The 18,202-nt window shown below is 54.7% G+C and overlaps 1 protein-coding gene and 1 long non-coding RNA gene across 2 annotated transcripts in view; one reads left to right on the top strand and one right to left on the bottom strand.

The window, feature by feature from the left end:
• The first annotated feature begins 2,155 nt into the window (after positions 1–2,155).
• VPS18 (VPS18 core subunit of CORVET and HOPS complexes) lies at positions 2,156–11,006 on the top strand. The gene is made up of 5 exons (XM_012462469.2): positions 2,156–2,555; positions 3,628–3,769; positions 6,542–6,633; positions 6,780–8,650; positions 9,654–11,006. Exons 1-5 carry the CDS (start codon positions 2,465–2,467, stop codon positions 10,377–10,379), a joined length of 2,922 nt encoding a protein of 973 aa, XP_012317892.1. The 5' UTR covers positions 2,156–2,464; the 3' UTR covers positions 10,380–11,006.
• A 4,492-nt stretch (positions 11,007–15,498) lies between these two features.
• LOC135274173 (uncharacterized) overlaps positions 15,499–18,202 on the bottom strand; it is a 47,191-nt gene continuing 44,487 nt past the window's right edge. Inside the window, exon 3 of the long non-coding RNA XR_010341958.1 lies at positions 15,499–16,212. This is a non-coding gene — a long non-coding RNA (uncharacterized LOC135274173). The remainder of the gene's footprint in view (positions 16,213–18,202) is intronic.

An 18,202-nucleotide genomic window follows, 5' to 3' on the forward strand; every position in this document is an offset into this window, starting at 1 on the left:
AGAGACTCCCAGATTAAAGTCACATTTAGAGTTTATAAAGCACATGCTCCATGTTGGGTTTTATGCTGAAGCAGTGAGCTTTCACGTGGATCACCTCATTTACTTCTCAACACAGAACTACTAGGTAATTCTTTGTTTCTGTAGATGAGGAACCGGAAGCTAAGAGCATCAGCTGTGCAGCATCACAGCTAGCAAGTGGTTGGGCAGAGATAAGAGATACAGCTTTCCCTTGGAGATCATATATCATGCACTTGAAGTCTTGGGTCAAATTCAACTGCTTTCATATGGGAATCCTCTCTTTTGCTGCCCTAGCAGTCATTCCTTACCTGTCTCACTGCAACTGCCACACTGATTCTGTGGCTCTCAAACAATTCAAAGTCCAGTCTAAGGACTGAAGAATGAGTAGGTAGAGATGTACTGCAGTAATCAGCGCATGAGGGAGAATGTATTGAGTCTACCACAAACAGCGTCCAGCCAGGGCCTATCCCATACATCCCGGAGAGCAGTGGAGCCCAACAAAGGGGTGCTGGAGACCCTGAGGCCGTAGCTGGAAGTACTCTGTGTCCCTGAGGCAGCACTCCTATGGTGACATCCAGCTGCTGATGGGCTCCATGCATCGGGGACAGCCCTCTGCACAGCCCAGACCTGAGGGTAGATGGCAGGTGACTTGGGTGTGGAGCCTTATGCATGGAGCAGGGCAGCTCCTTGTCTGGGATCACTTTTCCTAGGGGAAGCCTCCTGCTCCCTCACGTTCCTCCTGGGACCTGGCAGCCTCAGATGGGAAGTCTGCATCATGGCTGCAGTCTTGGTCAGGAGAAGCAGGATCCCGGTGTGGAGGGAAGTGAGCCTGGACAGCACACTTGTCACCTGCCCCAGGGCTAGTGCCCCTCCCAGGTCAGAGAACCCAGAGAGCCCTCAGTGGGGCCAGTGAAAGTCACAGTTCTCCGCTCCTGGCCAGGAAGTTGAGCAAGAGTAACTCAACTACCTAAGGTATGGTGCAAACCTGGAAACTTCTGAGAGTGAAGGGATGCTCTCAGTTGTTAGGCGGGGGCCGCCTGCTAAAGCCAGGATGGCGGTGACCCTAGTCGAGAGCCATCCACTTTAGCATAGGGCCCAGAAGGGAACAGACTCCATCTGGGTCGCCTAGGCAGGTGGGAGAGGAAAACCCAACCACAGTCGCGCCCCAGCCCTCGCAGGTCCCTGGCAGAGAACTCACCTCTCTGCCTCAGGTTGGGCGGCCCCCACCTTCTCGCCCGCCCCCACTTGTCCCTCCTTCTTGCTAGGCTTGGCAGGTAATTGTTCCCCGCTCCTCCATGCTCTCACGGAGTAGTAGCCACGTCGCTGGCCACGCTCTACCAGGCCAGAGAGGTTTTCCGTCTTGTTCTTTGTCACGTCCCCAGAGCCTGGCAGAGTGCCTGGCACAGAATGGACGCTCATTAGCGGAGCGAGCTCTTGATGGATAATCCATCACTTGCTTTTCTAGTATGAATGGTCTACTTACGGGTCCAGCGCCCCTGCTGGCTCACGACCTTTTCCAGGGCGGGGAAGGGCTGTCCTCATCTCTGTGACCCCAGCGCCCAGCCCAAGGACTGGCACCGAGTAAGTGTTCAACCACATTTTGGTGAATGAGTGGATGGAAGCGACCCAGCAACCCTGAGCCAAGGAGCCACTGTGGGGCCGGTCACGGCGGTTCCTGGCACAGGGCTTCCTGCTGGCCTGGCCACCAGCTCTGCGGACTTCTGGAAGCTGGGGGCCTCTGGGTGAGGGAGAAGAGAGGCCAAGACTTCTCTGCGTGTCCCTGTGACGGTGGGACCCAGACAGCGATGGGATTGAGGAGCGAGTGGTTCCCCGAGGCTGTTTAGAGAGGCGGGAGCGGGAGCTGGTCAGGGAGACTGGACAGACCTCTGAGGGAGCGGAGCCTGGGCGCGAAAGCCAGGGCTGGGCGGCGCGGGGCGGGTGGGGCAGGCGGGCTGAGAAAGCCGGGATTGCCCCCTAGTGTCGAAGCCCGGAACTGCAGCAGGGTGTTGGGGGCGGGGCTTGTGTTCAGCAGCACCTCCTCTCACCTCCTGCTGGCGGACCCGGCTACGCTGTGCGCCCGCGTGCGTGGGGCTCTGAGAACCCGGAAGTTACGTTTTAGGCTCGCGTCACGGGGGCGGGAGTCAGCTGAGCGGCTGGGGCGAGGTTGCGATCACCTGGGACCGGCTGAAGGGAACCTGTGATCTTTTGGGCGGGGGAGATCAAGGCTGTGCTAGATTCAAGGGCGAGGGCTGCCTGGTTATCTCGCTGCATAAGGCAAGAGCAAGAGGATCCTCAGGATTTTAAAGAGGAGGCGACGGTTGCAGGTTCCCAGGTTCTGTCAGAGGCTGGGGAGTCACAACTTCCATTCTGGGGCGACGGGGACCCCAGGAGGGGAGCCCTGTTGTAGTCCTCAGGCCCCGGACGAAGGGCGCAGAGGCCGGGCACCATGGCGTCCATCCTGGATGAGTACGAGAACTCGCTGTCCCGATCGGCCGTCTTGCAGCCAGGCTGCCCTAGCGTGGGCATCCCCCACTCGGGTAAGGAAGAGGAGTCTGCCCCTCCTCCTTTCGGCTCTCCTAGCATTTGCGTGGGAGCAGCGGGGAGGGCAGCTCAAGAGCTCAGGGTCACCCCCTGGGCCATGCCTTCCGGATCTAGGCCCCTGATTCTCCTCAGGCTCTCCTGGCCCCCAGCTAGTGGATAGTCCAAGTTTGAAAGAGCAAAGGGAGCAACCGCGTGATCTAGGCCCTACCGCTAGGGTCCTTTTAAGAGGGAACTGAGGCCCAGATACGGAAGTACTCACTTACAGGACACAGTTGGGCTGTTGAGAGAACTGAGAATGGGCTCCCGGCTTCTGATGCTTTTCCCACCGGGCCCCTTCTGGAGGTGGGAGGGAAGGAATGGGCAAAGAAACTGATGAAGGGGGAATGTTGCGGACGAGGAAGGGAGAGTCTTAGAGGGAATTTTGTCGCTGAACAGGGAAAAATGGAGATGAAGTCTTTTTGGCCTTGACTATAGCTGGGTGCAGCCTGGAGTTTCAGGGACATTTTTATAGAAAGCAGTGAGTCTCCAGGAGAATGAGGGCATAGGAAGCGCTGGGGGACTGTCCCAGTGAGTGGTGTTGACGAATTGCAGCTGCTTTCACTCTAGTCTTTACCCTCATTCAATGCTCAAAATATCCCAGGACTTGCCAACTCTGCACTGAGGCTCCTTACAGCATGGGCAGGGATGGGGGCAGATAATGGAGCTATACTACTTCAGTTAAGCTGGGATTGCTGGGCCAAAGACTGATAAGGGAGAATGCCCAGACCGCCAGTTGCGTCCCACCCCACCAAGCCTCATTACCAGTGGGAGCAGGTACATCATTGCTGTGACAGCATCTCAAGAGTTCAAAGAATCAACCCCTCACTGCTGTCAGCGTGTGGAAAGAGCCCCAGTCCTCTAGTGTAAAGGTGACCAGCAAACTACTTGATATCAAACTATTTGTTAACCAAGGTTCTAGGGTAGGAATGTTAGGAAAGTGGCGAGGAGCACTGTTGTGTTTTTTCTGCCTCTCCTTGCACTTCATCTGTCTCTTCCGTAGCTAATCGTCTCGTCATTCCTCACCTGTAGGGTATGTGAATGCCCAGCTGGAGAAGGAAGTGCCCATCTTCACAAAGCAGCGCATTGACTTCACCCCTACCGAGCGTATCACCAGTCTTGTCGTCTCCAGCAATCAGCTCTGCATGAGCCTGGGCAAGGATACCCTGCTCCGGTAATCAAGGGCTCACAGAGCTTAGGAGTAGGGACTGGAGGTTATTTGGGGACTGTTAACTCACTGGGCCTTTCTTCTATTCTGGGCAAGTGAAACAGTGAATTTGGAGTTTTCAGGAAATATCCTCTCCATTTCCAAAGAGAACCAATACAGTGAAGTGGTTAAGAATCTGGCCTGGCAGAGCATGGTGGCTCACACCTGTAATCTCAGCACTTTGGGAGGCCAAGACAAGAGGATCACATAAGATCAGGAGTTTGAGACCACCCTGGGCAACATAGTAAAGACTCCCATCTCTACCAAAACATTAGCCAGGTGTGGTGGTACAGTCCCAACTACTGAGGCGGCTGAGGCAAGAGGATCACTTGAGCCCAGGAGTTCGAGGCTGCAGTGAGCTATGTTTGCACCACTGCACTCCTGTCTCTTAAAAAAACAAAAAAAAGGTCAGGTGCGGGGCTCACACCTGTAATCCCAGGACTTTGGGAGGCTGAGGCGGGTGGATCACCTGAGGTCAGGAATTCGAGACCAGCTTAGCCAACATGGTGAAATCCCATCTCTACTAAAAATATAAAAATTAGCCAAACGTGGTGGCAGGTACCTGTAATCTCAGCTCCTTGGGAGGCTGAGGCAGGAGAATTGCTGAAACCAGAGGGGCAGAAGTTGCAGTGAGCCGAGATTGTGCCATTTTACTCCATCCAGTCTTTAAAAAAAAAAAAAAAACTGTTTTAGAGTGTAGAAAGAAGAGTATTGATTACAGCATTCTTGTGGTAGGAAAAGCTGGATCAAAGCTAAATGCCCATCAATAGGAAAATGGTGATTAAATTGTAGTTCAGCCATAAAATAGAATATAATGCAGTTGTTTAAAAAATGAGTTATCCTGGAAAGCTGGGTTTGGGGGTACAAAAAAAGTTAGAACTATATCAGTTGACTAGTGGAATGTTCATAAAATATTAATTAAGAAAACTTTTAAATTAAGACTCATATACATATATGCAATATGAAGACTTTTTTGTGATGATAGCAACAAAACCACCCTATTTATGTTATCAGAAAAGATGTTAACATGAATTTCCTCAGTTGAGAATAACTGGAGTTTGAGAAGAAAATTAGGTCATTCTTTTTTTTTTTTTTTTGAGATGGAGTCTTGCTCTGTCGCCCAGGCTGGAGTGCAGTGGCGTGATCTCTGTTTATTGCATCCTCCGCCTCCCAGGTTCAAGCAATTCTCCTGCCTCAGCTTCCCCAGTAGCTGAGCATTCCTCCTGTGCCACCACGCCTGGCTAATTTTTTGTATTTTAGTAGAGATGGGGTTTCACCATGTTGGCCAGGATGGTCTTAATCTCCTGACTTCGTGATCTGCCCATCTTGGCCTCCCAAAATGCTGGGATTATAGGCGTGAGCCACTGTGCCCAGCCTTAAGTCATTCTTTAACATCTTTGCATTGATCCTTTAGTTTGAACAAGCATATAATTTGGAAAGAATTTCATACAGAAAATATAAACAAGAGTACTCCTCAAGGTTTTTTGTTTTTTTTTTTTCTGAGACGGAGTTTCGCTCTTCTTACCCAGGCTGGAGTGCAATGGTGCGATCTCGGCTCACTGCAACCTCCGCCTCCTGGGTTCAGGCAATTCTCCTGCCTCAGCCTCCTGAGTAGCTGGGATTACAGGCACACACCACCATGCCCAGCTAATTTTTTGTATTTTTAGTAGAGACGGGGTTTCACCATGTTGACCAGGATGGTCTCGATCTCTTGACCTCGTGATCCACCCGCCTCGGCCTCCCAAAGTGCTGGGATTACAGGCGTGAGCCACCGTGCCCGGCCCCTTCCTCAAGGTTTTTGTCAAGATTAATTGAGATAATACTAGATTGATGAAGCCCTAGGCATGGTCCTTGGTATATAAAAGTGCTTAGGAACTATGAGCTACTCTTTGCTGTTCCCTTCTTACCCCAGCAATCTGGGACATCCCTGCCTATCTTCCCAGATGCACTGGAGATCTTTTTGTTTTTTTTCCCAAAGTCTGATTGATTCTTCAATGGTGATTTTTTGAGCAGAGGGGAAAGACTTCTCCTCAGTGATTTCTCAAAATGAGGTGAGTGAGCTCCCAGACATGAGAGGGTTTTGGTTGTTGTTTTGTCTTTCTTTTTTTCCTTTTGTGGATAAAATAGTCTCACCTTATTTGAGCCTAGGCAGGTCTCAGACTTCTGGGCTCAAGCTACCCTCTCCCTTCTGCCTCCCTAAAATCTGAGATGACCAGCATGAGCCACTGCACCTGGCAAGAGAGTTCTCAAGTAGGGCCCTGTATGTGTTTCAGGAGTACTCCATAGGCAGAGCTGCTGTATGCAGCATTTTTTTTTTTTTTGAAATAGGGTCTCACTCTGTTGCCCAGGCTGGAATGCAGTGACACAGTCTCAGTTCACTATAACCTCTACCTCCTTGGCTCAGGTGATCCTCCCACCTCAGCCTCCTGAATAGCTGGGACCTCAGGTGTGCACCACCACACCTGGCTTATTTTTTTGTATTTTTTGTAGAGACGAGATTTTGCCTTGTTGCCCAGTCTGGTCTCAAACTCCTGAGTTCAAGCAATCCACCCACCTTGAACTCCCAAAGTGCTGGGATTACAGGCCTGAGCCACTGCACCTGGCCTGTATTCAGCATTTATGCATAGATGTAGATTTCAGGGAAGAAAGTCTATGGCTTTTATCAGATTATTAAAGAGGTTCATGATCCAAAAAAGGATCTTCCCCTCCCTAGAGTGACAGTGACTCTTGTCCTCACAGCATTGACCTGGGCAAGGCAAATGAGCCCAACCATGTGGAGCTGGGACGTAAGGATGATGCAAAGGTTCACAAGATGTTCCTTGACCATACTGGTAAGTGACAGTGGAGATCCGAAGAGGGGGCTTTTGGGTCAGTCACTGCCTGGGTGGGTGGGCTCTGAGGGTGCTGTGGGGGCCAGGAGGAGACTGAGGGTGGGAATGGCAGTATCCACTGGGGTGCCATGCTCTCCCCACTCCAGGCTCTCACTTGCTGATTGCTCTGAGTAGCACAGAGATCCTCTACGTGAACCGAAACGGACAGAAGGTACGGCCATTAGCACGCTGGAAGGGGCAGCTGGTGGAGAGTGTGGGTTGGAACAAGGCACTGGGCACTGAGAGCAGCACAGGCCCCATCCTGGTCGGGACTGCTCAAGGCCAGATCTTCGAAGCAGAGCTCTCAGCCAGCGAAGGTGGGCTTTTCGGCCCTGCTCCAGATCTCTACTTCCGCCCATTGTATGTGCTAAATGAAGAAGGGGGTCCAGCGCCTGTGTGCTCCCTTGAAGCTGAGCGGGGCCCTGATGGGCGTAGCTTTGTTATTGCCACCACTCGACAGCGCCTCTTCCAGTTTATAGGCCGAGCAGCAGAGGGGGCTGAGGCCCAGGGTTTCTCAGGGCTCTTTGCTGCTTACACGGACCACCCACCCCCATTCCGTGAGTTTCCCAGCAACCTGGGCTACAGTGAGTTGGCCTTCTACACCCCCAAGCTGCGCTCTGCACCCCGGGCCTTTGCCTGGATGATGGGGGATGGTGTATTGTATGGGGCATTGGACTGTGGGCGCCCTGACTCTCTGCTGAGCGAGGAGCGAGTCTGGGAGTACCCAGAGGGGGTAGGGCCTGGGGCCAGCCCACCCCTAGCCATCGTCTTGACCCAGTTCCACTTCCTGCTGCTGCTGGCAGACCGGGTGGAGGCAGTGTGCACACTGACTGGGCAGGTGGTGCTGCGGGATCATTTCCTGGAGAAGTTTGGGCCGCTGAAGCACATGGTGAAGGACTCCTCCACAGGCCAGCTGTGGGCCTACACTGAGCGGGCTGTCTTCCGCTACCACGTGCAGCGGGAGGCCCGGGATGTCTGGCGCACCTACCTGGACATGAACCGCTTTGATCTGGCCAAAGAGTATTGTCGAGAGCGGCCCGACTGCCTGGACACAGTCCTGTCCCGGGAGGCTGATTTCTGCTTTCGCCAGCGTCGCTACCTGGAGAGCGCCCGCTGCTATGCCCTGACCCAGAGCTACTTTGAGGAGATTGCCCTCAAGTTCTTGGAGGCCCGACAGGAGGAAGCTCTGGTTGAGTTCCTCCAGCGAAAACTGGCCAGTTTGAAGCCAGCCGAGCGTACCCAGGCCACACTGCTGACCACCTGGCTGACAGAGCTCTACCTGAGCCGGCTTGGGGCTCTGCAGGGTGACCCAGAGGCCCTGACCCTTTACCGAGAAACCAAGGAATGTTTTCGTGCCTTCCTCAGCAGCCCCCGCCACAAAGAGTGGCTCTTTGCTAGCCGGGCCTCTATCCATGAGCTGCTCGCCAGTCATGGGGACACAGAGCACATGGTGTACTTTGCTGTGATCATGCAGGACTACGAACGCGTGGTGGCTTACCACTGTCAGCACGAAGCCTACGAGGAGGCCCTGGCCGTGCTCGCCCGCCACCGTGACCCCCAGCTCTTCTACAAGTTTTCCCCCATCCTCATCCGTCACATCCCCCGCCAGCTGGTAGATGCCTGGATGGAGCTGGGCAGCCGGCTGGATGCCCGGCAGCTCATCCCTGCCCTGGTGAACTACAGCCAGGGTGGTGAGGTCCAGCAGGTGAGCCAGGCCATCCGCTACATGGAGTTCTGCGTGAATGTGCTGGGGGAGACTGAGCAGGCCATCCACAACTACCTGCTGTCGCTGTACGCCCGCGGCCGGCCAGACTCACTGCTGGCCTACCTCGAGCAGGCTGGGGCCAGCCCACACCGGGTGCATTACGACCTCAAGTATGCACTCCGGCTCTGTGCCGAGCATGGCCACCACCGCGCTTGTGTCCACGTCTACAAGGTCCTGGAGCTGTATGAGGAGGCCGTGGATCTGGCCCTGCAGGTAAGCCAGTGCGCCTTGACCCCAGCAGGGAGAGGGACCCAAAGAGCAGTAGCTTTAGATGCTGAAGGGCTTGGCGGGGGGCATGGCTAGAGGGCACCAGCTTCTCTTGCAGAGGGAAGGTTAAGAGTGCAGACTGTTAAATCAGGTTTGAATTCTGGCTATGCCACTTACTAAGCTGTGTGATGTTGGGCTAGCTTCTGAACCTCTCTGTGCCTCAGATTATTTGGCTATAAAAGGGAGTCAGTGTTACAGTACATTTACCTCATAGGGTTGATAAAGTTCTGTGAATGAAAAGTACTCAGGGCCGGGCGCAGGTGGCTCACACCTGTAATCCCAGCACTTTGGGAGGCCTAGGTGGGCAGATCTCCTGAGGTCAGGAGTTTGAGACCAGCCTGGCCAACATGGTGAAACCCTGTCTCTACTAAAAATACAAAAATTAGCTGGGTGTGGTGGCACGCAGCTGTAATTCCAGCTACTCAGGGGTCTGAGGCAGGAGAATCACTTGAACCGGGAGGCGGAGGTTGTAGTGAGCCAAGATCACACCACTGCACTCCAGCCTGGGTGACGGGGTGAGACTCTGTCTCAAAAAGAAAAAAAGAAAGCTACTCAGAACAGTGCCTGGTACATACACGTTAGCAGAAGAGGAAGGTGCTGAGTTATGCTTCTCAAACCATGAATTGTCACCTGCCTTAGCATTACGTGAAGTGCTATTTAGCATGCAGATTTCTAGGCCTGAACCCAGGACTTACTGAATCAGAACGTCTGGGGGTGGGGCTCAAAAGTCTGTATTTTGAATGTTTCCCAGGTGATTTTTAACTTCACTAAAATTGGAGCCCTTCTACTCTTAAGTTGCTTTTACATAGTTGTGTCAGGGGCAGGTCCCCTTGCTGCCAGGAATGCTGGGAATCCTGCCTCGGGGACTCTCCTCCGACATCTTTCTCTCCCATAGTCTTCCTGCTGGGCAGGGAGGGCCTTGGCCCTAATGCCCATCCTCTCCCCACAGGTGGATGTGGACCTGGCCAAGCAGTGTGCAGACCTGCCCGAGGAGGATGAGGAATTGCGCAAGAAGCTGTGGCTGAAGATCGCACGGCACGTGGTGCAGGAGGAGGAGGATGTGCAGACAGCCATGGCTTGCCTGGCTAGCTGCCCTCTGCTCAAGATTGAGGATGTGCTGCCCTTCTTTCCTGATTTCGTTACCATCGACCACTTCAAGGAGGCGATCTGCAGCTCACTTAAGGCCTACAACCACCACATCCAGGAGCTGCAGCGGGAGATGGAAGAGGCCACAGCCAGTGCCCAGCGCATCCGGCGAGATCTGCAGGAGCTGCGGGGCCGCTACGGCACAGTGGAGCCTCAGGACAAATGTGCCACTTGCGACTTCCCCCTGCTCAACCGCCCTTTTTACCTCTTCCTCTGTGGCCACATGTTCCATGCTGACTGCCTGCTGCAGGCCGTGCGACCTGGCCTGCCGGCCTACAAGCAGGCCCGGCTGGAGGAGCTGCAGAGGAAGCTGGGGGCTGCTCCACCCCCAGCTAAGGGCTCTGCCCGGGCCAAAGAGGCTGAGGGTGGGGCTGCCACGGGGGGCCCCAGCCGGGAACAGCTCAAGGCTGACTTGGATGAGTTGGTGGCCGCTGAGTGTGTGTACTGTGGGGAGCTGATGATCCGCTCTATTGACCGGCCCTTCATCGACCCCCAGCGCTACGAGGAGGAGCAGCTCAGTTGGCTGTAGGAGGGCGTCACCTCTGATAGGGGGTGGAGAGTGGGGAGCGGCAGCTTGAACCCACTTAGGAAGGCCGCCTCCTAGTCTATGCTCAGTCATCTTGCAATTGCCAGACTGTGACCACATTGACAGGAGTAGAAGTAGCGCTGTTGGCCAGGAGGTGTTGGGTGTGAGTGTATTCTGCCAGCTTTTCATGCTGTTCTTCAGAGCTGCAGTTACACCAGGCCACCAGCCTGCCTCCTGGTAGAGGCCCTTCAGCTAGAGAAGTCAAAAATCTGACCCTATTACCACCCCCTACCTCTAGCGGCTCTCCTGTCCCTGTCACTCCCCACACACATCCTGTTCAGCTTTTCGAGAGAGAGCACCTTTTTGTCTGTTCACTCTGCGGCCTCTGGACCCCCAGCTCTTCTCCCTCAGAAGAAGCCTTCTCTTCTTCCTGCCTCTAGATGTCCCAGAAGTAAGAAGGGAGCCTTCAAAGTCCTGGGCATTGGGTGAGAAGGTGACGCTAGTGGGGGGCATGCTTTTGTGCACACTGTCTGGGGCTCCAATGTGAGGGGTGCGCTGGGGCCGAGGGCCTTGTGGAGGGTGGTGGGTGATGGTGAAGGAGATGGAGAGCATTAAACTGTCTGCACTGCACTGGTGGCTTTGTGTCTATGCTGGGCTGAGCGGCATGTGAGTGATCTTCAGGCGGGGCTGGAGTGTCACAGGGAGGCTGCCAGGCCCTACATGCCTCCAAGCCTTGGCACGCAGTCCTTTACCTTGTCCCCCAAGTCTACCTCTCCAGGGCTCGTTGGGGACTGCAGCCAACCAGCCTGAATTGTGAAGCAGGGGCTGTTCTTCCGTTTGGCCAGCAGATGGCGCTGCTCCCCACATAATCCTCTGCTTTTGGGCAGCTGGTAGCAGTGATTTCCTTCCATTAGTGCTTCCTCAGTCTGTTCCCTCCCAACTTGTCCCAAGAATTTTCTTGGAGTCTCCACTGTCTAACCATAACTTAAAGCCCCTCCTTCCTCCTCCCTCCAGTAGCCCTTACACATGCTAGACTTTGCTTGCCCCTCTGCCAGCTTGGATCCCAGCCTTCCCAGCTCCTGCCCAACTTTGAGATGGCCCAGCCACTGTCTGCTATCTAACCACAATGCTGAGGCCCAGTATGGAGGTGAAACTGCTGCAGCCTGTATCCATGGCCTTTGGCAGACATGTTTTCTTCTCATCTTGTTCCTGTGACCTGCTCCTCCCCACAAATTACACATCGTTAGTTGTGGCTAAGTCCTAGGGAGTCCTGGAGTGGGGCCTCCCTGTGACATCAGCAGAGCACCCTTTGCCCCCCAGACCAGCGTTCACGGTGCACTCTCCAGCTCTGTGGGTGTGATCCGTCAGCTGGCAAAACAGTTTCTGCAGTCAGGTCAATCTCACTGGCCACTGCAGGCTGTTTCCCCTCCAGCCTAATCCTCTTTCTAGCCAGGCACAGGGTGTCATACCTGTGGTCTTAGCTACTTGGGAGGCTGAGGAAGGAGGATTGCTTGAGCCCAAGAGGTGGAAGCTGCAGTGAATTATGATTGTGCCACTGCACTTCAGCCTGGGTGACAGAGCAAGAACCCCTCCCTTTTTTTTTTGAGTTGGATTCTTGCTCTGTTGCCCAGGCTGGAGTGCAGTGGCACCATCTTGGCTTACTGCAACCTCCACCTCCTAGGTTAAAAGATTCTCCTGCCTCAGCCTCCCTAGTAGCTGAGATTACAGGTGCTCGCCACTACACCTGGCTAATTTTTGTATTTTTAGTAGAGATGGGGTTTCATCATGTTGGCCAGGCTGGTCTCAAACTCCTGACCCCAAGTGATCCACCTGCTGCAGCCTCCCAAAGTGCTGGGATGACAGGCATGAACCACCTCGCCTGGCCAGAACCCTCTTTTTTTTTTTTTTTTAAATGACTCCTCAGGCTCCCATCTTCCTCCAGAAGCAGGAGTGGAAGCGGATGTGAGGGAGGGGTCCCATTGAGTAGAGGGCATCCTAATCCTGTTCTTCCTACCGTCCCAGGGGGTGTGGAGGGCTCCTGCTTCCTTCTCCCCATGTGGCCTAGGCTCCCCTTACAGCTAGCCATAGTCAGCAGAGGGCTTAGGGTCTCTGTCCCTGCATCAATGAGTACTGAGTATAAAGCACTGGCCTGTTGCTGGAGGGGTCACTTTCTTACTTAGAGAAAACAGACTGGAGCTTCTGTCTGCACATAATGGGTGCCTAATACATGGTAGTTAAACAAACACTGCCCTATTGCTCCCTGCTCCCAGAGGGCTTGGCTAAAGCAGCCTGGGACACCTCTGCCCCTTCTGTCTTCTAAGCCAGCCCATCTGGTCCTAGGCTGCTTCCTCTTTCCCGGGAAAAGGCCCCAGGCTTCCCTGGCAGGGACAGAATAGGGTTCCGGTGAGTCAGGGCAACGGGAAGCCACAGCTCTTAGATCCCTGGAAACCAAGCAAGGCCTGGAATGGAGAGCAGAGCGGAGGCCCTCAGGGCTTTGGCCCTAAGCCTGGGGGAGGGCCAGAAGGGGGTGGGATAGGGGAGCAGCTGTGTGGGCAGGGGCCAAGATGAATGAGCTGCTCCTGGAGCGGTCACTGGAAATAGGAGGAGTGGCCACAGGCAGTGACGCTGGGACCAGGGCAGGAGGCCTGTAAACAAGGAAGCCACCTGGGGCAGACGCAGGGCGGCCACTGGTCCTGGGGAGCAGGTGCTTCCTGAGGCCCGCCCTGAAGAGGGCCCTGGGGGCTGCCCCGTCGAGTCTGCAGCGGGCGCTAGGGGGCGCCGCCAACCGGCTTCCCGAGCCCACCTTTCCCTGCCCTTGCTCCCGGGGGTGTGGCCGCCGGAAGGTGTGCCGGCCCAGAGTCCCAGGCCCCGCCGCCCCGGCCTCCCTCCCTTCTCCGGTCACTGCGGCCGACTGGCCAAGGCATCAGCCCTGGAGAGGGCGTGGGGCTCAGCCTGGCCAGCTCGGGTGTGTGAACTCATTCCTCCGAGACCACCAGTTCTAGTTCCTGCCCCTCCCCCAAAAGGCTCGGGTCGCAGGCTGGGGCCTGGCACCCACCCCAATGGTTGGGAGGGGGCTCCGAGGCCATCAGGCTCCAGGCCGCTCTTGGCGCTGCCCCCTGGCGCCAGGGAAACAAAAGGTTAGGGGCCCAGAGGGAGTTATCTGGCCCCACCGCCACCGGGTGGGGGAAGGGGGCCAAGAGGGGGCGCAGCTCCCCTCCACTCCCCCAGCCCTACTGATTCTTCGAGACACTTTCACAGGCGGAAATTCCGAGAGGTCAGAGGAGGGAAACGGTTAATTCCTTTTATTCAATGGGTCCCCCCTACACGCCTCCCCCCAACTTCCTCCCTCCACTTCCCGCCCCCCCCGTGTGAACAGGAAGTGGAGAGGAAAAGGCTCTGCGCGCAGCAGCTGGGAGCAGGAGGTAGGGAGTGGGCGGCGGGCTTGGTGCCAGCCCTGCCCCTCATGCTTACTTGCCGGAGGGCCAGGCCAACCGCAGCCTGGGAAAGAACCTGCAGCCCCGCTGGCGGGTGGCAGCTGAACCGGGAAACAGCAAGGTCCATGCCCCCTTTCCTTAACCTGCTCCCAGGTTACAGGCTGCTGTCCTCAGGGTGCCAGACATCTTCTGCTCTAGAGCCAGCTACCCTGGCCACCGAAAGCTCCGCCTCCACCACCAGGCTGGGCATCCCGAGGCTGGCAGGCATCTCTTCAGGCAGCCGCCAGTCCTGGCACTGGCTCCCCTACTTAGCTCCTTGGCCCTGCCAGTCCTTTGAAGCTCATGCAGCGCTTCCTGTTTGGGGCGGGCAATGCCAGGGCCCCTCCCCCACCATTGTTCTGGAGAGACCATAGGTCCATCTGTTGCCCCATGATGGGGCCCCTAGGCAGTGCCACACGGGAGCAGCACCACAAAGGACCCTGCTGGCAGCTTTGCTTATGTGGGATGAGGCTGGGCCCCGCGGCAGGTCGAGGGTGAATGGTGGTCAGAGGCAGGCCTGGAGCGGGCAGTGGGATAGGAGGATGCTAGAAAGTTTTGGGGCTTGGGCAGCTGGAGCCCTCAGCTTTCTCCTCCACCTGGAGCAGGGAGATGATATTCAGGGAGTCATGCATGCTGAAGCTACCAGGAGAGGGCCACCATTCTCACGCCTGGATTCCCACAAGGAAATCTGAGGCAGAGGGGCAAACTTTGGTCTAGGATGGCCAATAAAAGGGGCACAAAATAGGGTTGTCATTTCAAGGGGATCGGCCCCACTCTCCGAATGCCTGGTAATTCCTCTCTCTGAGCAGCTTTGCCATGGCTCAGCTTTCACCTTGAACCAGCCCTTACTGAGCAGTCAGAAACCACACCGTGCGGTCAGGAGAGGTTGCACGGCCCTAGTTTGGTGGCCAGCAACCCATGTCCACAGACAATAAGCTTGGACAGAGAAAAGGAAAAGGGGCACTGGTCTGGCCTCCAGGAAGGTGGCTGCTGCTCCTGGTTACCAGGCTGCTGTGGCCAAAGGTCTGTGTTTGCCAGGTGCAGAGGCAGGTGCCTACAGCTCACCTTCCCTCCATGCCATGATCTCCCAGCCCTGACCTCCACCTGCTCCCTCCTGGCATCTCCACAGGGCTGGAAGGTGAACCCCACTTCCCTCACCAGGTCCTCTGGTTTCTCTTCCCAGGCCAGGACCTAAACTGTTCACAACTCCCAGCAGGCCAGAGCTGCAGAGACTTCAGGTAGACTATAGAGTGCTGTGGAAGCCTTGTTCAAATAAAAACTTTCATGAATGTCCAGTACTTGAAATTGATATGCTAAGATTCTCCGACTGAACCTGGGCTGGAGGGACCCACACACCTGTTCACTCAGCCTGTTCTCTCCTATCTCAATCAATCTCTCTCTCTCTTTAAATAGAAATAAGGCCTTGCTCTATTGCTTAGGCTGAAGTGCAGTGGTGCGATCATAGCTCACTGCAACCTTGAATTCCTGGGCTCAAGTGATCCTCCCACTCCAGGCTCCTGAGTAGCAGGGACTACAGATACCATGCCTGGCTAATTTTTTTTTTTTTTTTTTTTGAGACGGAGTTTCGCTCTTAGTTACCCAGGCTGGAGTGCAATGGCGCAATCTCGGCTCACCGCAACCTCCGCCTCCTGGGTTCAGGCAATTCTCCTGCCTCGGCCTCCTGAGTAGCTGGGATTACAGGCACGCACCACCATGCCCAGCTAATTTTTTGTATTTTTTTAGTAGAGACGGAGTTTCACCATGTTGACCAGGATGGTCTCAATTCCTTGACCTCGTGATCCACCCGCCTCGGCCTCCCAAAGTGCTGGGATTACAGGCGTGAGCCACCGCTCCCGGCTAATTTTTTATGTTTATTTTTTGTAGTGATGGGGGTCTTGCTAGGTTGCCCAGGTGGGTCTTGAACTCCTGGCTTCAAGCAGTCTTCCCACCTCAGCCTCCCAGAGTGTTGGGATTACAGGCGTGAGCCACTGTGCCTGGCCCGCTATCCCAATATTTATAAGATGCCAGGATGCCCATAACCCAGTTGGAAAGCCACGGTGCTGCTGATCCCACTTCCTGACTTTACAGCTGCTGAATCACAGAGGAGAAACTGGTAGCTGACAGGAGGCTCCATTCTGGATCCTGTCCCTGTGTATGAGATTCAGCCTTGGTTGACGGTGTTCCCACACCGGTTGTGAGTTGGGCACCATCCTAGGTCCTTCATTATACGTGTTTTCCATCTCCAGCCAAAATGAGTTGAACTGAGGAACAAGGGCGTATTCTGGAAAGGGCCAGTGCAAGTCTCAGCTCTGCCGTTACCAGCCGTCAGGCTAATCAAGCCCTTGGAACCTCAGTTTCTTCTCCTGTAAAATGTGAATAACTTACAGACCTGGAGAGGCTCTTGTGAGGCTGAAATGAGAGTGGTGCCACCCATCTGTCAAGCTAGCCCAGGACCTGGTGCCCAAGCAGCCCCAACCACTTGCCCCCTTCCACATTACCCTGTGCCTCCTTCCTGTGGGCCTGGGACCCTGAGACCTGTCCCAGCTCTCCCCTCACAAGGCCCTCTGACTTCTTCAGATGTCAGAGCGGAATTGGAAGAAAGAAGCTTGCTTGAGAAGGTTTTTCTGGTTTTGAGAATAATGGCGATTCTTGGGAAAAGAGGTTGAGGATGAGAATGAGAGGAAGCCCACAGGCATCTAGAATATGGCCACAGGTGGACAAGAGTGCTTCGTTGGGATGGGGTCCTGGTTCCCTGAAGGAAAGGAGACAGGGCACTACTCCAGCTCCGGAAGACCCATAGGACTGGCCGAGAGGGCTGGGCAGACAGCACACTGGCTGCTGATCAGGCATGACTCCTCTGCCAGCCTGCCCTTGCAGGCCAGCCCAGAACTTGCACAACAGTCGGCCTGGCTGGCACTCTCTTGGGAGCTTCAGGAAGTCCCCCTTGTCCTCCCCTTGACCTTTGACCCCTTGGGCCTGCTGCCAGCCAGAACACCAGGCAGATGTTCTCTCTTTTACCTTCTGTTCCTCGTAATTTCCCTCTAATACTGGAACTCAGAGGCACCCCAAAACCCCCACCTTCCAGCTCATCCTTGCCCATGCTCTCAGCACGGACCAGCCGGAGCCTCCACTGGGCAGCTCTCCATGTGAGCCAGTGTGGATCCTTGGCCACAGCCAGCAGGACGCTTGCAAGTGCCCCCACTCCACACATCTTCCCAGGTGTCCTGCCCAACTGTCTCCCTGTCCCAGACCCCAAAAGGTGAAGCAGTAACAGCAGACAGAGCCTCCTTCCCTTCCCGGCATCCTCTGAAGAGTCAAAGTTGGAAGAACCCTAGACACTGTTCCACGTTAAACCATGCACGCCTCATGGCACTCAGTTTCACAATCAAATAACTCCCTCTGGTTTTCTAGTGGAATTTTTGCTTTTATTTTATAGGGTTTCTTGGCTTTTTTTTTTTTAAGCAATCAGTCTAAATTTGTCATCACACATCCCCCATTTCCGCCCCTAAGGGCCTCCTTTTCATCCCCTGGAATCTGGAAACCATATGTGTGGGCAGAAACCCCCAAGCATCCCCCACTGCACCCTGGCCCAGGCTGGCCTCCACAGGGACAACCGTGTTAGTTGGGGAAGAGTCTACACTCTACGCTGGGGCTAGAAAGGGAGTTTCTCTTTGGACCTTCCCAGCGCAAGCCATGGAGAAGCCGTGTGGTCTAGTGGTTAGGAATAGAACAGATGGGTTCTGTTCCCAGCAATCTCTTTGACTAACACCAGAAGCCTGGGAAAGTCCCTTTAGCACCTAAGGGACTCAGTTTCCCCACCATCTGAGGGTCTCAGAGTTTCGCCAGCTAGGTCATCTCCTACCTGCCTTGGTGGAAAGAGTTTTTGATCCGGAATTTTACTATGTCACTTACAAGTAGTTTGACCTTGACAAAGTGCTTAACGTTTCTGAACCTCAATTTCCTCATCTATAAATTAGAGACTATTATTGTACCTACCACCTGGCTATAGTTGGAATTAAATAAGGAAACATATTCTCAAGGGCCTCAAACCAGACATACTGTGAAAGGTCAAGAAGCAGGCGTTGTAATTGTTAATAAGAAGTAGAAAAGCACAGAGGTGGGACTGTGTTCTCAGTGGGCCTGCCCTGAGAGGGACCTGTCTGCCTCAGGCTCTCCTGCTCTAGCTGCCTTGTCCCAACCTTCCCTGGGCTTCCTCTGCTCTGGAGGGCAAGGATGCATTACCAGTCATTGTGCATCAGGCCTGAGGCCTGGCTGCTCTTCCCTGTCTCCATGACGACCCCAGCCCCTCCTCTCCTTCCTTCCTTCAGAGCTTTCTGTTTACTGTAAACAGCT

This window comes from Aotus nancymaae, unplaced genomic scaffold, assembly GCF_030222135.1.
Source record: "Aotus nancymaae isolate 86718 unplaced genomic scaffold, 86718_ANA_hifiasm-v0.15.2.pri h1tg000011l, whole genome shotgun sequence".
Classification (NCBI taxonomy): domain Eukaryota; kingdom Metazoa; phylum Chordata; class Mammalia; order Primates; family Aotidae; genus Aotus; species Aotus nancymaae.

Bases quoted from the DNA above. Each gene is read 5' to 3' on its own strand.
- VPS18 (XM_012462469.2), top strand. From the start codon at position 2,465: ATGGCGTCCATCCTGGATGAGTACGAGAACTCGCTGTCCCGATCGGCC. The intron at 3,770-6,541 runs GTAATCAAGGGC...TTGTCCTCACAG, and splicing joins GGCAAGGATACCCTGCTCCG to CATTGACCTGGGCAAGGCAA. The intron at 8,651-9,653 runs GTAAGCCAGTGC...CTCTCCCCACAG, and splicing joins CCGTGGATCTGGCCCTGCAG to GTGGATGTGGACCTGGCCAA.